Below are 19346 nucleotides of genomic sequence, written 5' to 3' on the forward strand. Positions count from 1 at the left end.
AAAAATGTAATAGAAAACAGAAAAATCTGAACAGGTTGAAAATTAGGACCAAAACAGAATATAAAGATAAAAACGAAGCACCTGAAGAGAGTAATTTAATCTTTTCTGTACTTATAAACACTCCAAATATACAACAAAATGCATTTAAGGGCTAAAAAAAGTGGATTTTGCATGATATGTCCCCTTTAATGTAATAGGAAGGATTCAGGTGATGTGTGTTATTTTAGTATTATTTAAAGGTATACTCCACTTTTTTTTTGGAAATAGGCTCATTTTACCACTCCCCCAGAGTTAAACAGTTGAGTTTTTCCGTTTTCGAATCCATTTAGCCGATTTTTTGATATTTAGAAGAATATCAGTAACCAGACAGTTTCTGGTCTCATTGACTTCCATAGTATTTTTTTTCCTTTGTCCAAATAATTGATGTTCTTCTAAATCGACTGAATGGATTCTAAAACGGTAAAACCCAACTGTTTAACTCTGGGGGAGTGGTAAAATGATCCTATTTCCAAACAAAGTGGAGTATCCCTTTAAATACTATTAACATTTTTATTTCATTATTTTTTTCAATTAACCAAAATGATTTTAAGAGCTTTAGTTAACAATAATTCCAAACGTTTTTTGAGTGAGGTTAGATAAATGACCCCCCCCCCATCGTGGAGACAGATTTGTACATTTAGCTATTTTAACATTGGTGCATTTTCCAATTTCTGTTTTCATTTTCCATGGTATTAAACTACTGTGATGAATGAGTTCTGAGATTAGATGCCTTGGTCTTCAGTAGCACAGTTATTCCTTTAAGACCTCATTGCCACTGGAGGTCACCACAGAACAACTCCTATCACAGGCATATGGAAGGGCCTACCCTTGAAAAATTAGTCTGTGACGAGTGTTGCCATGATGGATGTGTCAACACTTGGTGGTTCAACATGCCATGAGCTGCTTCAGGGCTTAGATAATAGGATACATCTGACCACACTAATAGAATGACAAGGAGGAGGCAAGTATGTTTTGTGTAACCATTCTTAATAGAAAATTCTATTCTAGTCTATTCTATTCTATTCTATTCTATTCTACGTATTCTATTCTATTCTATTCTACACTCTAAAAAATGCTGGGTTGTTTTAACCCAACTTTGGGTCAAATATGGACTAACCCAGCCGTTGGGTTAAATTTTTACATTACATTTTTAACCCAACATTTCGGGTTTGTCCATATTTGACCCAAAATTGGGTTAAAACAACCCAGCATTTTTTAGAGTGTATTCTATTCTATTCTACACTCTAAAAAATGCTGGGTTGTTTTAACCCAACTTTGGGTCAAATATGGACTAACCCAGCCGTTGGGTTAAATTTTTACATTACATTTTTAACCCAACATTTCGGGTTTGTCCATATTTGACCCAAAATTGGGTTAAAACAACCCAGCATTTTTTAGAGTGTATTCTATTCTATTCTATTCTATTCTATTCTATTCTATTCTATTCTATTCTATTCTATTCTATTCTATTCTACTTTTCAACCCAAGTCTAATACAAGTGTCAACATTCAAAGACTTGTGTTGGAAAGAGTGTTTCTGACCTTGTGGTTTTCCAGCAGCTGGTACTGGGCAAATGAACAGTCTCTGTGTTTAATGAATTAACACCCTGGAGTTTTTAACAAATGAGAAGTGGTGAGATCCACAGGAATTAACACTAGGTACTTTTCCTGTGAGAATCAACTGTCCAGTTTTGCCCTTGAGGAAACGCCACATGTTTGTCTTCAGAAGTCTCAGGAGAGACATGACAGACATCTCAGAGGGGACCAGATTTTACCTTGTTTGTTGAGAAGATAAGCCCACTGATGGCCATATGCTGAATTTTTTTTTTTTTTTTGCCTGCTCAGTTTTGTTTTTAATAAACTTCTCTAAAAAAAGTTTTTCACTTGGATTTTTTCCCATCAAGCACTTTAATTGTCCACATTTTTTAAAAAAAAGAAAAACTAATCACTTTATGAGCATGGGTTTCTTTCTCACATTGGCTATGTTTGCATGCACACTTTTTTGTTTCAATCTGAATGAATTGATTCTGATTAATGAATTCGACTGTAGTGTTTACATGAACGCTAAATAAAGTAATCCGGTTGAACCGTTGTGCTAGCCTGAGAAAACCCAGACAACTTCTGGCAAATTATTTGCTCTGAAAGTTAGTCTGTCAAAGAGCTCATTCAAGCCAATTTCCAATTAGACGAAATCGCGGCACCAATCAGAAACGTTGGAGCGGGCTTTACACGATGACGACAGCGCTGGGATTTTGAAGCAGATTTTGTAGCCTACATTACAAAGATGGACGCAGCCGTCGAACATCACTCGTTCGAATCAGCAATCACATCTGTTTTAAGCGATTTGAACGTTTCCTTTGTGTTAAAAACCGAGCGAAGAACAACACTCGGAGATGTTTCTCCGCCAGCCACCACTCTGCATACGTCATCTTCATCGCTCTGATTGGTGTTAGGTCTATCTGCGACGTCCACTGGTGACGCCCCTCTGGAAATGATTTGTCTATGACGCTTTGCCCGACCATAACTCTATATCTATATAGACTGACATAGATCAGTGGTTACAACTGAGAATGGTCTGGGTTTAACCAGGCTAGTGCCGTGCTGCTTATATTTGTAAAAACACCCCATTCCTGCACCCAAAACAAAGTGTCTGTGGATGACAGTATGAAGTGAGGACTGATGGGTCATAGTTCTGTTCCACTTCACAGCCAATGAGTGGTAGGGGAATTTTAGGTTAACACAACAGCAATTTATGACATTATATTTAAAAACAACTGCAGCTCATTCCACGCGTTATGCATCTTTACACACCATTTTAACATCATTGCACATGCCCAGTCCTTTCAAGTTTCGGCTTTCGATCCAATTAAATGTTTCAAACTCTCCCGATTGGATTAGAAAAGGAATAAATCCCCTTTTCGATCGGATCGAAATTGTATTAGCGTCGACCTCAATCGGATTGATTAAGGTGTTCACATGAAGCCTTTTTAGTCTGATTGACTCGTCAATCTGATAAAAATCTGTAAACTTTGCCACTGACTTGTTTCCTATTGAATCAGGAAATTTGGGCATGCAACTTTTATTTAAATAGCCAAAGAATTTGCTTTTTACAAAAAAAGCATTTGAATTACTAATAAATATTTGAAATAATATCCCTGCACTAGATGACCTCTATATGCTATCTAGAAGTTAACAGTCATGAAATTCTAATTTAAATTGTATGAGGTCTTTAAAAAAATGTGCCCTTTTACTAAAAAAAAAACAAAAACGACTCAAACCTGCTGTTTTGCCTTCAGGGAACTTACAGAGAAACAGCGGCTTCATAACAGCAAACATTTTTATTTGTTCTTTATTCCCTCTCCTCCCAAAACGGAGGGAAAGGTGAGTGAGGACGAAGAGAAGGAGATAAGCGGTGGGTTTGCTGAACAAGTTGTGCTCGACTGACAGGCCAGGGCAAAACGCTGGCTACAAATTCACCTGCTCTGCTCTGTGTTTTTGTCTTTGAATTGCACTATCACTGACCAGTGCAGCCAAGGGAGTTCAGCTGGATTTGGTCCATGTTCAATATCAGGGGCTAAACACAAACACTTGGCCCTGTTAGCACAAGTCCAGATCAACCTGATTCTCCATGACAACTGAGTGATCTGAAAGAAAGCAGAAAGCTTTCATTTAAGACCCCAGTATGACACTGAGTGTGAATCTTTGTCTTTTAGTGCACCTGGTTGCAGCAGAACTTCAGATTCATTTTTCTGTTCTTTGGGGATAATGCGGGTGGGGATTTGCGGTTCTCTCTTCAGGTCTGTCTGTCATGTAGTCTCCTCGCTTGCCTCTCGGGCCCTATACACTGAATCGAGTGTGGACTGCTGGATCTGTTGCTATGGCAACCAGCTGCGGCAGAAATGATCACGTTATTAGATGTATCTGTCTGCGGAGAGACAAACTACTTGATAAGAGAAGGGAAAACACGATGAGAAAAAGAACAAAAAGACAAAGGCAAGCAGTTCTTTTGCCTGGGAAATGCAGATGGTATTTCCTCTCAGCTTATCAATATGAACCAGATATCTGAAGGACGTTAGACATCTCAAAAGATTGTGAAAGACACTTATATCAGTATAATAGCCGACATAATAGCCATAAATTTCAATCTCTCTATGTAGACCCCATATACTGTATTTTAAAAAGATATGTTAAGTTCTAGCAATCCAAATGATCAACTTTGAAGACTCTTAAATTGACTTTTAATGAACACAGAGGGAACCCAAGCAATCCTCAAACACAACATTAAAACTAGACAAGGAACTGAGGATAAGAGCTTACATACACAAGGGAAGCTAATCAACAGAACAGGGAACAGGTGTGAACTATTTAACCATGGAAACCAACCAGTGGCAGGAAAATTAGAATGAAGGAAACAGGAACTAGAACTAGAACTAAACCAAACCGAAACACAGAGGCGTTCTTGTCAGTACTTGTGTTCTTGTGGACTTGTGAAATGTCATCAGTCACTGCCCAAGTACTGTTCCAATTCAAAGTTCACATCCAAGTCCAGTTCAAATCCCCGGATGTGTTCTAGCCAGGTATCCCAGAATGCATCTCGCACCAACCAGCAAGCAATACTAAAAATACTACTGTTATTGTGTCATGAAATGTAATTTTATGTGTTTCAGTTGCGAGAATGTGGTTGTTTAAATCTCAAATCTGTGGTTTATTTATAAAAACAGCACCTATTTGAAACATGTATCTGACGTTTTCGGAGTTGTGACATCCAAGCGCTCACCGGGGTTTCAGCGCTCATCAACCCCGACAGGAAAAGCTTTTCCTCGGCTAGTGATTCTGACATTTGCCGCTGGCTCTGATGTCTCTAGTCTAGTGGATAAACTTCACGCATAATTCGTTTTGTGTATAAGTCTATCTTTGGTCTCTTTAAACTATAGTTTGTTCCATGGCAAAAAATCGTTTTGGCTGAAGGCAAAGTTTCATAACTTTATATATTTAGGCTATTTATCTATAACTTTGTAGCCTAGAGAGCTTACTTATGTTTGAATTGTTTGCCTTATTTCTCATTTTAGCTTCTATACCTTTTAGGCTATATTATTCATCATTAAAACTGACATATAACATAAAGAGACAGGGTTGTGTAATTTTATTTTATATACTTTCCTATATGTACAATAAAATAAAAGGACACAACCTGTCTCTTTATGTTAAACGTCAATAAAATAATGTTTCATATTTTTAAAATGAAAACAAAAAGATTCATGTTCATTTTGTTATAAATATATGCAGTAAAAATAATCAATGTACGCGTTGCCTGAACCACATCGCCATTAGGCTAATATGTTTAGATTTCTTTTTTTAAATGAAAAGAGGCGTTTCGTCTTATCGTTGCCTAAAATATACATAAAGAGATTGTGAACTTGGCAAGTCCGAACTACCAAGGACGCAAGTCCGAAGTTTGCGTACTTGATATTAAGAAACGGCTAATAAGTGTGTTTAGTCTGTCTGCGGCTGGATGTAATCGATGTAACAGAGCTGCATTGGCGAGGAGCTGAAAACAGAGACGTGAAGTCGGACACTTTTTGCTTCCAATCTTGGGACAGCTGTGTCATCATCAGAGCTCGGTCAGCCGCTCTTGCCGTCAGCCGTAAGCTCTCGAATCGCTCTCGATTTTTTGATGCCATGTCACAGTGACAAAATGTCGATGCTGGATCAAGCCGGAAATTTCAAACAGGCACGCATTGCTTTAAGTCAAGACACCAATTGGTCTGCGCAGAGCCGCATAAAGGTTAAACAAGAATCATGAAACCAAAATACATGTGACAATGAGGTAGAAATCTTCAGTGTTAGCACTGCATGTATTTACCAAGCTCAGCGCTTTCAATAGCAGAAGTGTAATGTAGCTCTGTTCTAACAATTTTCTATCAGGGGACAATGAGTCCAAAATGTCATGTGTTCCCAGCACCATTTGCTAAGGGACTGATTGTGTAAACAGGCGACATGTGGCCATAACCAGGCTGACATGGGTATCTTGCCCTGAGGAGTATAAGCAAGCTCGCATCTGTCCTGGAAATTGACTGGCACTGTGGGCTGCAAAATGTCAGGTATAAGCGGCGATCGCTCTAGAGTGTGCCATTTTAATAGGGTAATTGCTCTTGACTCTTGGTTTTCACTCCTCTAATAACCCTGCTGATGAAAACAACAAGAAACAACTATATTTTTACAGTGAATGAAAGAAATACGAGTGGTGGTTGCCTGCACAAAATGCAATGCCATGATGCTATGCAGGGCACCGATGCCATGCCATTTTTATGTGGTTGCTAAGATATTCTGAGGCCAATTACACAAACATAGCTACTAAGTTAAGACTTAAGAACTAGTATGACCAACTACAGTAGCAGTTGGCTAATCAGTCTTACTTTTTGGATTCAAATTAGACCAATCTACCAATCTGAAAAAAACAAAAAACAAAAAACAGCCTCTTTCTCTCTCTGATAGTCATCCATTTTATCGACTAAACCCTACGACATCCATTTTATTCTCTGAACCCAAATAGTTATAGTGATTCTTACATTATAATTAGGATGACCAAATGACTAACTAACTAGGCCTAGCTAAATTAATGTCAGAACACCTGTGATGGACTGGCATGAAGTTGGCTTGACGTTGGATGTTCGATATTAGCAAATGTAGGGACAAATCTCAATAGTTATATAAGTATAAAAGTAGTATAAAAGCTCAATAGCATTTGAAGAGAAGAACTTTAGATATTTAATAAAACAAACTGTCAATCATGTGTAATAATGCCTATTTATTTCACAACAAATGGGCTCATTCACAAAATCAATAGCATTTTGCAAATATCAAACGTCCAACGTCAAGCCAACTTAAAGTATTGAATGGTGTACAAAGACACATGTGCATGAGCACTGTATCACAGGTATACACATTTCTATAACATGCCATCTGTTTAACCATCTAAAGATATAATCACATGCAATCTGAAAGAGAGCACTTTTCTGACTCACAATAAGCTTAAATCAAAACACCTAAAATACCTCTCTCTGTTGGTCTTTATTTTACACTCTTTGATTCTCTTTCTCTCACATCCCTCCAGTGAACTAGCACACCAATCAATAATGTGTAATTTAGATCTCAACCTAAGAAATAATGATTTTTGAAATTGCTTATATGCTAGATTATAAACTACATGTACTCAATAAGCAATAACCCCCCTGATATGTTTGGATTGGTAGTAGACTATATCAATCTACACATTAACACATCTAAGAATACCTACACATACAAATACTGGTGCTTTTCAAGAAAACCCAAATGTAATTTATCAAACATTCTTTGATAGCACAATATTGAAAAAATGACATTAGTGAACATTCCGCAATAAATTGTGGAAAATATCACAGATTACTTGAACTGCTCTATTTAAAAATAATTAGTCATTCTAGAATGGTTATTTTTAGGTTATTTTTTAGGGGAGTGCTTCCAAAAATAATTTTTTTAAAAATGAAGGGGAAAAGTGATCAGATTTTTTTTCGCTCTGATGTTATTATAATACTTTCATTATTATTTTATAAAATTTTCTTTTATAAACTATGTTTTTATTATTTTGAGTGTAAAGTGTGAACCATCTACTTACAGCGAAAGTATTTGGTTAAACTTTAAAAATGTGGGTATTTAAATACCTTTTCCATGAACCAAACCAACAAGATTTAAGTTTTAAAGTGAAACACAGCACTTGTACACAGTTTTTAAAGTGTCTCAGAGCATAGATGAACTGATAGATGAGCACTAAGCTATATTGCGATATTGATTTTATTTTGATATTCAATACAAATTGTAGTTAATCCAATACAACTAACACTCCTTCTGCTCTCATAGACTTCCATTGAAACACAGCTTCTGGCTGAACCCAAAATGCTGTGTTTACCTCTTGTCAGTTAATAAACTTCATCAATTAATTTTGTTCAATTAATTAAATCTATGGTTCAGGTATCTTCAAACTGCAGCACAGATTCAATGAGGCTCTGTTGCCTGGGCCAATGTCTACAGAATTCTACAAATGTCTCCATGTGGATTAAAGCAGATTGCATATAATTGTGTCATTTTTACTTACTAAAATATTTAAATGGGTTAACTGGTTTTTTTTTTGAGAGTCAACTTCAGACATTATACCAATTAGAAGTAACTTTGCAACATGTCAACTAACTCTCATTAGAGTGTTAGTAGACTGTTACCTGTAGGTTAGGGTTGGTAGAAGAATAAATTGACATGTACAAAATATACAGATTATTTGAATAAAGACCATTTAACACATTGTCATAGTAAATTGCATTTCAGGTGAATCTGTGCTTCCTGTGCACTCTCCATACAAAAACGGATGCATTTAGTCCAAATGCATGGAGACAACAGATGGAAGATGGTTATCTGTGGTTTGGAGAGGTAAGAGCTCTTTAAAATACACATGAATTTTGCAGAGAACCACAATAGGACAATGTAAGGGATTGGTGCACTTTCACTACGCATGTTCATTATAGAGTTGAGTCAAGTTTTCCACTCTTTCTCCTCTTCTTTTAAGACTCCTGGAGATGAGTAAATGTAGAGGATGTATCGAATTTTACATCAACAATGGGGCCATCACTCCATCATATTTTTCTCAGTCTGTCGGTATGGTGGTATTTCAATATAGCAATTTCACTCAGAATGAACAATTTAACACTTTTATTCTCTATTCAGCTCCCCGTAAACACGTTCCTGACATTAAAGGATAATTCCGGTATTTAACACCTTGAGTCTATTTTGTAGTTTGTTTTGAATGAAATAGAGTTGTGGACTTAGAAATTTTGACAATGGGTGCTGTCTCGACTTTTTGACTTTTTTAGAATCGCCTGTGACAGCGTTAGACTGGCTGTCAATGGGCATGCACAAACATGTCCTTAAAACAACCCTTAACGTTCATCCGTTCAACCGAGTGGTTGGTCTCACACACGGACTTCAAATAAATGATGTATGGGCGAATCATTCCAGTTGCCATTTTACAACATTGGACGTTTTCAAAACAATTTCCCCCAAGTGCATCGACGGGTGAGTTGAAACTCATTATAATATGCAAAACTGTTATCCACTCACAGCAGTGGGCAATGGCATTTACTTCAGTGCGAGACGCCCATAAAAACCGAGCGTTTTTCAGCTAGGCTCAAAACTAGGATAGAAAATAGCCAATTACTTATTCATTTTGATGTTTTTGAATACAAAAACCAAGCGAACGTCATAAGTTGACCTCAGACAACAATATAATAAAATTTCAAAAGCCAGTTCATGACCCTTTTAATGTATTTGATCAGGGCAGACTAGATCTGCTTTGCTGCTGCTGCAGAGCAGAGCAATTTGTTATATAGTTATATTTGTTACTTATAGTTCTAACTTGTATTATCAGCCCGTTCTCATCCTTTAACGTCATATAGAACGCTATATGCAAAAACGGCGCTATACTACGCACATGGCACCCTTTATCGTTAATATAACACGCGAACCCAAGACGTCATAAATCCTTTAGTGTGAATATGACACGCACACCTACCCCACACCTAAACTTAGCCCTCACAGCGCATGTTATATTAACGATAACGGGTGCCATGTGCGTAGTATAGCGCCGTTTTTGCATATAGCGTTCTATTTGACGTTAAAGGATGAGAATGCGTTGGTATTATAATAGTGATTTAATCCATGTACTTTCTATGTTTTAAACTGACTGTGTTACAACTGAGGCTGTTTAACAACAATTCCCACTCTCCTCTCTTTGAGAAATAGATTTTAAATCACAAACTCAGACTTAAATAGAATTTTCCGTTAAAAAAATAACAGCAGGGACCCAGAGACGAATGGCTACATATGGATAATAAGAATCTCATCATACAGTACCTCTGAGAGAAGATATCCCTGTAGGGACTGCCATGCTGCATCGCGATGCCGTAGCCCCTATCAGCGACATTGTTGCTCACAGTGTAGAGCGAGCAGTCCTCATCATTAATGGCCACATACTCCAGGACAGCTGCATCCCACACAAATGCAAAACGCCCGTACTTCACCTAAGAGGGTGAGAAAAAAAGACATAAATGTGTACACAAAAGAACAGGAGAGTTAAAAGAGACGCAATGGAAATCACATTCAAAGAAAAACAGAGAGGCACATGAGGACGAATTCAAAAGCAAATAAGGTGAGAACCAACTATCCATAAATAACGCAACCAGGTGCTCAACATTTATCAAAAGTGGCTGGTCCACATAAAGCGCCATTGCTGAAAAACAAATAAGCCTTAATTAAATCCCAGCAGGACCTCGCTACACTTTTAGCATTAATTGTTTATTAAGTACGGCTCAGAAGTGAAGCACAAGGAGGTTTTACATCTTCAAACTTAGCTTGCAGGGTTGCCGTTTCTAAATTTTACTTTTACCAAAACAATTTCAGCAGAAAAAAAAGCCTTGCTATAATATAGTTCTAAATACAATATTTGCTCTTTGAGTGAAAATAAACTTTTCAAAAGCTCTAGACTTCAATTCTAAAAAAGGCCCATTTTTATTCAACAGCTACAGACAAAAGGGGTATTCATTTCCGATACTGAAGATGCTCTCCTTGAACAAGTCAAGAGAAAGGTGGCCTCTATCCTCTGATTGAACATTTCAAGGTTACGAAAGTCTTGCGTCAAACAAAAATCAATGTGCTTTTAATGAAAACCAGAGAGCTTTCTTTTTCAGTTCCAGTCTGCAGGTCTACATCCAAAGATATATTTTGAAGCGACTTCATGCTAAGATACCGTTAACTGTTGATGTAAAATTTGTACACACATTTGCGTGGGTTTTTTGATGGCAGACAAGGCTGACTTTTTAGGCTGAAACATTTTAATAGCCTTCTCATGAATTTTTCAGGCATTTCAAAACAGTCTGCAACAGGACAGAGCTAGATCAGAGAAACTGCCTTCAGAGAAAATCACTATTAAATGAGTAAACATCTTATTTACTCCAAAACGGCTTACCAGACATAGCGTGTAACTACAGGTCAGTCTGCTAAGCACTAAAATGGTCTGCAAGTGGCTCCTGGCTTCAGAAAACACTGAGCATTTTCTCACATCAAGAGCTTATTTAGATAAGAGCAGCAGTCATTTCACTGCAACGAATGCAGATGGAACTTCACTGCTTACAGATATGATAACACTCCCCCTAACTGACCAATCCCCCTCATTCAGCATCCCTTCAAAAGCGTTCAATATGCTCAGGTGCTTGTTTCAAAATACATTGCATAGAGCTTTAGAAATGGACCTTGCTAAAATCTCAATAAACTTCTAATCGCTGCTTATTAATAGCTAGTAAGGTAGATGTTAAGTGTAGGTATTATATCGCTTATTACATGGTATTTCACCACATAAATAATTATGGGGATTAAGAGATTTTAATTTGAGATGAAAATCTTATCTGTTTGTTATTTTATAATCCATTACAGTGTACAAAAGAATAGGCGTAAAATGGCATGCAGCTGCGTTTGTATAAAACAAGAGAGTGGGTCTGTGATTACAGATGACATTATGGAAATAACTGTACAAAAAATATTGAGTGAGTTTTAAAATTTGATTAGCTCCCCAACACAAAACTTCCAGAAGTGTAAAGCGCCGACTTCAGAAATGGTTACCCGATGAACCTGTGTTATCAGTTTTTACCGGTTGTTATCGGGGGATAACTTATACAGTTGCTGGATTGCCCGATGTGGAGTCCCAGAAAAAAAAAAAATTAAGGGTGATCTATGCAGTGCTGCCAGACTAGACAGTTTTGAATTTAATTAACCTAACCCTAATCCTACCCATCTCAAACCACCTGATCCCTAACCCCACCCCTAATTCTACCCATCTCCACCCCCTGATCATTAACCACACCCCTAATTCTACCCATCTCCACCTCCTGATCCCTAACCCCACCCCTAATCCTACCCATCTCCACCTCCTGATCCCTATTCCCACCCCTAATCCTACACATCTCCACCTCCTGATCCTTAACCACACCCCTAATTCTACCCATCTCCACCTCCTGATCCCTAACCACACCCCTAATCCTACCCATCTCCACCTCCTGATCCCTATTCCCACCCCTAATCCTACACATCTCCACCTCCTGATCCTTAACCACATCCCTAATTCTACCCATCTCCACCTCCTGATCCCTAACCACACACCTAATCCTACCCATCTCCACCCCTGATCCCTAACCCCACCCCTAATTCTACCCATCTCCACCCCAGATCCCTAAACCCACCCTTAATTCTACCCACCTCCTGATCCCTAACCCCACCCCTAATCCTACCCATATCCACCTCCTAACCCCACCCCTAATCCTACCCATCTCCACACCCTGATCCCCAACCCCACCCCTAATTCTACCCACCTCCACCTCCTGATCCCTAACCCCACCCCTAATCCTACCCATCTCCACCTCCTAACCCCACCCCTAATCCTACCCATCTCCACCCCCTGATCCCTATTCCCACCCCTAATCCTACACATCTCCACCTCCTGATCCTTAACCACATCCCTAATTCTACACATCTCCACCTCCTGATCCTTAACCACATCCCTAATTCTACCCATCTCCACCTCCTGATCCTTAACCACATCCCTAATCCTACCCATCTCCACCTCCTGATCCCTATTCCCACCCCTAATTCTACACATCTCCACCTCCTGATCCTTAACCACATCCCTAATTCTACCCATCTCCACCTCCTGATCCCTAACCACACACCTAATCCTACCCATCTCCACCCCTGATCCCTAACCCCACCCCTAATTCTACCCATCTCCACCCCAGATCCCTAAACCCACCCTTAATTCTACCCACCTCCTGATCCCTAACCCCACCCCTAATCCTACCCATATCCACCTCCTAACCCCACCCCTAATCCTACCCATCTCCACACCCTGATCCCCAACCCCACCCCTGATTCTACCCACCTCCACCTCCTGATCCCTAACCCCACCCCTAATCCTACCCATCTCCACCTCCTAACCCCACCCCTAATCCTACCCATCTCCACCCCCTGATCCCTAACCCCACCCCTAATCCTACCCATCTCCACCTTCTGATCCCTAACCCCAGCCCTAATTCTACCCATCTCCACCTCCTGATCCCTAACCCCACAATCCTACCCATCTCCACCCCTTAGATCTGGATCCATCTCCGCCCCCTGGATCTCGTGTACTGCAACGAGGTGTTACTGCAAAATTTGGGTAGGTATGGGGTCAGTTTGGCGGTTTCCAAAGAACAAAATGTATAGACTAATTGGTTAACGAATGACTTAATCTAATATAGGCCTACTACTGTTGTTGTTCACACTGGCCTGACAAAATCTCTTATTTTAATGATATGATATGGTATGCCCATGTTGTATACATACATAAATAAAATATTATACTCTTATTTAACATGAATGCTTAGTTTGCTGTGAATGCAGTGGATCATTATTTTTTTTTACAAACAATAAAACAGACAATTATAATAAAATAGACACTTCACTTATATTAATTGTTTATTAATATATTAATTATTATTATTAACTACTTTTAACAAAATCTCTCTTGCTTTTGTGGAGGCAGTGGGCAAGTAATGTACATCAGCTGTTGGCCAATATTAGAGATTTTTTTTATTTATTGTTATCAGTCGATATTGTTTATTGGTGCAGCTCATTCCCCCACTGTTTACATGTAGATTACCTTTCCTGTAATATAAAGTTATTGTGTAAAAACACTAATAATTTGACACCTAAATTCACTTGTAGAATTTAAAATGATTTTTATTTTATCTAATAAACATGAAAATAATTATTAACAAATCTGTTAAATATCACATGTTGATTAATAATAATAATTTTTCAAATTTGTGTACTCTGCATGTCTGTAAGAACAAGTATTTATCTTGTATTTACACACACACACACACACACACACACACACACACACACACACACACACACACTCTCAACTCTCACCACAACATAAGTACATTCAATTGAGAAGCTGAATAGAGATTGTTTGTAATACCAGAGGCCTATCCTATTGATTTTAATTCAATTGAACTCAGGCAGCAGAGAAAAAAAATGCCCGTGGTACAATTGCAGGTGATAAAATTGCCACAGCTCCATTATAATGGGCAGAGACAGAGACCGGGCCTACAAACAGCGAAGAAATATACCACTGGCTGAAAGCGGCAAAAAAGTTGAGAAAAAGAGAAACTTCTTGACCCGGAGAACATTACTGACAGAAAAGTGAAGCATGTCCAACAACCCTCCAGCCATAGCAAACATAGTGGCTGTGATTTTAACTGTGCCAAGGTAATTATTTGAAGCAATTTTCCCTAAAGCAAACAATGCTCAGTGCATCCTAATCAGTACATTATTTTTAAAGGAGGCATCAAGCACATGGCCTCATTAGATATTCACCCATACATATTCAACGTTGTCTTCTATCAGGACCTTTGAAATAAAGGGACACATTGGATGTGACTATTTTAGAAATGTACTGCTCGGAAAACTACCATGGATTCAAAGGCTAGGGAAAATGACAGCACTCTATAAAAACAGCAGGATTCAATTGACATTTGCTGAGAAGTAAGCTCTATAATATGAAACGAATCAAAGCTTTTATGAAATCAATAACTTCCAAAAGGACACAGCTGCATAATTTTCACAAGGTGCAGAGATTGTTTTTACTTACTTTCTTTTTAAAACCCAGTTCATTCAAAATTACCCAAGTGAATAATGTACACACTTATACTGCCACACCTATATTGCGGACAGATATTTAATTTGGAAAAAACAGCCCAGAGATATTTTATATAATGTAATATAAATTACATACATCTTACCCAGAAGAGCAGTTAATGAAAGTGCTTCAAAGGATATATACATAATGCTTCAACATTATTCAAGGCATATTTTTCCAAAAATCAGCATAGTTTGATTTCTTTCGCCCACATTTGTTTAAGGTGTCAACATAGTAGGCGTAATTTCACATATTTTCCAAATTGGTTTGCCTGCTGGTCTTCATATGCTGGGTTTTCAGCCATATATTTTACTGTGAATTTTAAGATATTTATATATTTATTTATTTATATTTATATATATAATGCTGGATAGAGACCTCAAGATGTGAATACATTTTCCAAACGTGCATAAAAAAACAGCTTTTATTCAGTAAGACGATGTGCATAAAAAAAGCAATGTGACTGAATACATATGATCAGCTGACTTGTTACTCTGGCGATAGCTGGCAGATACAAAGTTCGGCAGATAAATCTCAAGTAACTTACTACATAACTAAAAGAGCCACAATTCATTTTACGCAAATTTCCCTGAAAGTAATGATCATGTTTTCTTGAACATATGGGATGGAAATGCTGCGTTTTACAAATAGTTTATGTGATGTTCATAATTAAATACACAACTTGGATGGAAACATGGCTAAAGACAGTCGTTGAAGGGTGTAGTGCTAACAGTTTTCATTTGAAGCATTCATCCGAATGGTTCTGAGTTGCAGTGCATAATATATTGGATTTATTTTGCTCTAGATGAAGTCACATTTCTATTTGGAACCTTAAGTCAACCTTAAGGAAAAATCTCTCTTTATCGGGTTCTAACTCCGAAAGGTTAAAAGCAAAAGATTTTCCAGACACCATGCTGCAGAAAACCCGGGGAAGTGTGGAGAGAGACCTGCTTCATTTTGATGGAGGATATTCCTGCTGAGTGATCATCTCCCAGGACGACATTACTTAGAGCCAATCAGCTTTGTCCTCAGCTTTCCTGCTGAGACATCTTCAAAAGGCTCGGGCTCAATGTCCCAGAGGCCACTATGCCAGCCGCAAGATTTTGTACATGGAAAAGCCTGACCTCCATTAAGGTCGGCTTCATTCTGTTTCGAGAATTGGTCCCCAGCGTCAAAGTGGGCTCTGTTTCATTTCTATCCAAAGCACTTTTTCATTAGATCTCATTTATGTTTAAAAGATCCATATTCTTTTAGATTATAATTTAACCATGATTACCATTTTTACCCGAAATGTGCTCCATTTCCAAGCAAATCTAAAATAAACCACAAATACTGAATGTTTGTATAATTAATATTTGTCTCGACTGAACATAAATAAATACATTTTAAAATAGTTTTTTTCAAACTTTATCTAAGCTGAACTCCTTATCACAAGCAAAAGTAAAAAAAGAGAAAATCATACTTTAAATTATAGCAAAAATATGTTTTTTTTTTCAAATTATCCATACATTACATACATTCTCCATACATACATTCTCCATACATACAGAGAGCCACTGAAATAAATTTTATATAGAAAAAGCATTGATGATATTAATAATTAGCTGTTTTTAAACAGGGACAGCTAGGCAACAGTCTTTACACGCTCTCACAGAGGGTACACTGAAATCACACACCCAGGTGGCCTGTGCTCGAATCTGCACTTGATGGAGACAACATGGAGAGACACCAATATGTGACAACTTCCTCTCCCATGTTTCTTCTCCTCTCTAATTGGATTTGAGCTGTCATTAGGACTCTCTCTCCAACAGAAAATGAATGAAAAGCAATTAATAGTCCATCACAGACCATATGCAAAAGGACGTACCTCTTTCCCAAAGACAGGATCTATAAGGGAGTGAGGAATAATTAGGCACAGATGTTTGAGAAACAGTCCAGGACAGCTCACTGAGCTAGAACTGAAATACTGTTGCTAATGGGATATGGCATGAATCTTTTTTTTTTTCACTCCTCTTTTTCAATCTGTTGTTTTGCAATATTCCAAATATAACTCCTTACAGAATGTTCAACGTGAAGATTAATGAGGAAAATTATCAAAATATTCAAAAACTATGGCTTTAAAAGAGGCGATGAGGTAGAGCTGGGTAAAAAAATATAGATTTTAATCGATTGTCATTGTTACAAACCAATATCAATTCTTAAGTCCCAAGAATCGATTAGGCCAAGAAACATCCTGTTTTGAGGATTGGGCGAGCTCTGTGGACCTCCCCCTTCTGTCCGCGAGTCGTCAGGGAAACGAGTCAGCATCAAAACCACGGCTAGCTTTCTTTACATTATGAGTAAGCTACTCCATCTCTGCCCCCCGTGGGCATGCGTCACCGCCAATATGAGGAAAGAGTGTGTTTTAGTCCCGCCGAGGAACCAATCTCCATTTCTCAAATCTCAAATTCTCGCAGGAGCTACTGAAACTTTTTGCTCCAATGTATTTTGCAGTAAGCAAGCCGGTACCACGGCCCACTTGCCTGCACACAAATGCCGTTTCCACGGCGACCCAGAAAAATCATATAAGCAGTGTCATTTCTGGTATTCCGGCCACAACCGATGGTGTTATAAGTGTAATAAAAATACCAACGCATTCTCATACTTTAGCGTCATATAGAACGCTATATGACAAAACGGCGCTATACTACGCACATGGCACCCGTTATCGTTAATATAACACGTGCTGTGATGGTTAGGTTTAGGTGTGGGGTAGACAGCTGAACAGAGTGCTTATCAGATGCCAGTTCAGAATGCTCACAACCAGGACAATCCGCACACAGATTTGCCAAGGGGACTGGTTTACGTGAAAAGATCTGAAGGATGCTTATTTCCAGATGCAAATAGCTTCACGTCACAGGCAATTCTTGAGATTCGCCTTCGAGGGCCAGGCATATCAATACACAGTCCTACCTTTCGGCCTGTCTCTTGCACCCCATACATTTACAATGTGGATGGCTCTCGCACCCCTGAAACTTCGGGGCATGTGAGTTTTGAACTACTTGGACAATTGGCTGATTCTAGCTAGATCTCATTCAGACCTCACAGATCACAGGACCATATTACTAGAGCACCTCGAGAATCTAGGTCTCACAGTCAATTGGGCGAAAAGTTCGCTGTCTCCCAGAAAATATCTTTTCTGGGCACAGAATGAACTTTCAGCGCATGACGAAAGCCTTCGGCTGTGGCACTATAGTCCCGCTCAAAGGTTTCAGAAAATACTGGGTCTCATAGCCCACTTCAGTTATGGCTAAAAGCAGGAGTACTGCTACGAGCTTGGGCCTCTGGTCTGTTTCGATCAGAAATGAGTCACAGCTCTGAAACCTTGGAAAGCGGCCGACTGGTACCAGTCAGGTGTAAACCTGGGGACTTCCTCGAGTGTGCAGGTGGTGTCCACGGACGCCTGCACCTCGGGATGTGGAGCGCTGCACGAGGGAAGACCATTTTTCGGCCAGTGGTCAGAACGAGAGAAGCTCTAAACTGTCTAGAAATTATGGCAGTCGACATCGCGCTGAGGCACCTTTGTCCTCGAATAAAAGGTCACTATGTCTTGTCAGTGGTAGCCAACATAAACCAGGGCGGTGTCAGATCCTGAAACACTGTGAAACACTGTGACAGTGATTAGCTCCTTTGGGATGCTTGCTTATTGGGAATGATGCTGCTAGCCTCTCTTCTCAACCTCTCTGTGAGTCCCTGGAGATTGTGCACTATATGAGCCCCGGGCACCTGCCCTTGAGACTTTGGTGTTGGATCCCAGCACACACAATGCTTTACACTGTGTTCCTCTAGTGTAAGATATTTCACAGTACGAGAAAACCTCTCGTAAGAGAACGTACTCGGTTATTAACGTAACCTCGGTTCTCTCTAGAAGAGGGAACGAGTACTGCGTATCTTGCCGTCCCTGCAACATGCTCTGGTTCGCTTCGGCGATGAAAAAACAGATTATATCAGTCCATCGAGCTATATTTATAGGGCTAGGCCACGCCCTCTTTGGCGGGAGAGTGACGCAGTGGGTGTAAAGCACCCCCATTGGACCGTCACCAAAGGATAGGCTGCTGCAGTTGCCGCAGGACAGCCAATATTCATGCAAGCCGCCTTGCCTTTGTCTGCATGCTGCCGCAACATGTTTTACATTAATTAAAAATTAAGGATAATTTTTGGCTTCAACATCTTGAGGAAAAGAGGTTTTACCCTATGGTTAAGGTATTACGCAATAGTCGTTCCCTCTTCTAGAGAGAACCGAGGTTGCGTTAGTTAAACAAGTATGTTTTTTTTATGACTCCTGCCCCAGACATGTTGTTGAGATCTTTAGTGTTGTTGTGCTGATATTTTAGTGAGTTTTCTTTGAAGTTATGTAGACACTTATTTTCTTGATTTGAATGTCGTAAGTTTAGTCTCTTTTGTTTATTGATTTACATTTATTCTCCCTTGTTTATCTTGTTTCTGAGTTATGT

At 38.9% G+C, this 19346-nt stretch overlaps 1 protein-coding gene across 5 annotated transcripts in view; it reads right to left on the bottom strand.

Moving 5' to 3' along the window:
• The window catches only part of grid2 (glutamate receptor, ionotropic, delta 2), a 427585-nt gene that overhangs the window by 14823 nt on the left and 393416 nt on the right, over positions 1-19346 (bottom strand). For all 5 annotated transcript variants that reach the window (XR_005623733.2, XR_005623736.2, XM_039679482.2 and 2 more), the window contains exon 14: positions 9975-10141. Coding sequence is in view for 3 of the 5 variants with exons in the window: in XM_039679482.2 (XP_039535416.1) it covers positions 9975-10141 (167 nt within the window). In the remaining 2 variants the exon portion in view is untranslated. The remainder of the gene's footprint in view (positions 1-9974; positions 10142-19346) is intronic.

This window comes from Pimephales promelas, chromosome 14, assembly GCF_988280905.1.
Source record: "Pimephales promelas chromosome 14, fPimPro1.hap1.1, whole genome shotgun sequence".
In the NCBI taxonomy this organism is placed as follows: Eukaryota; Metazoa; Chordata; class Actinopteri; order Cypriniformes; family Leuciscidae; genus Pimephales; species Pimephales promelas.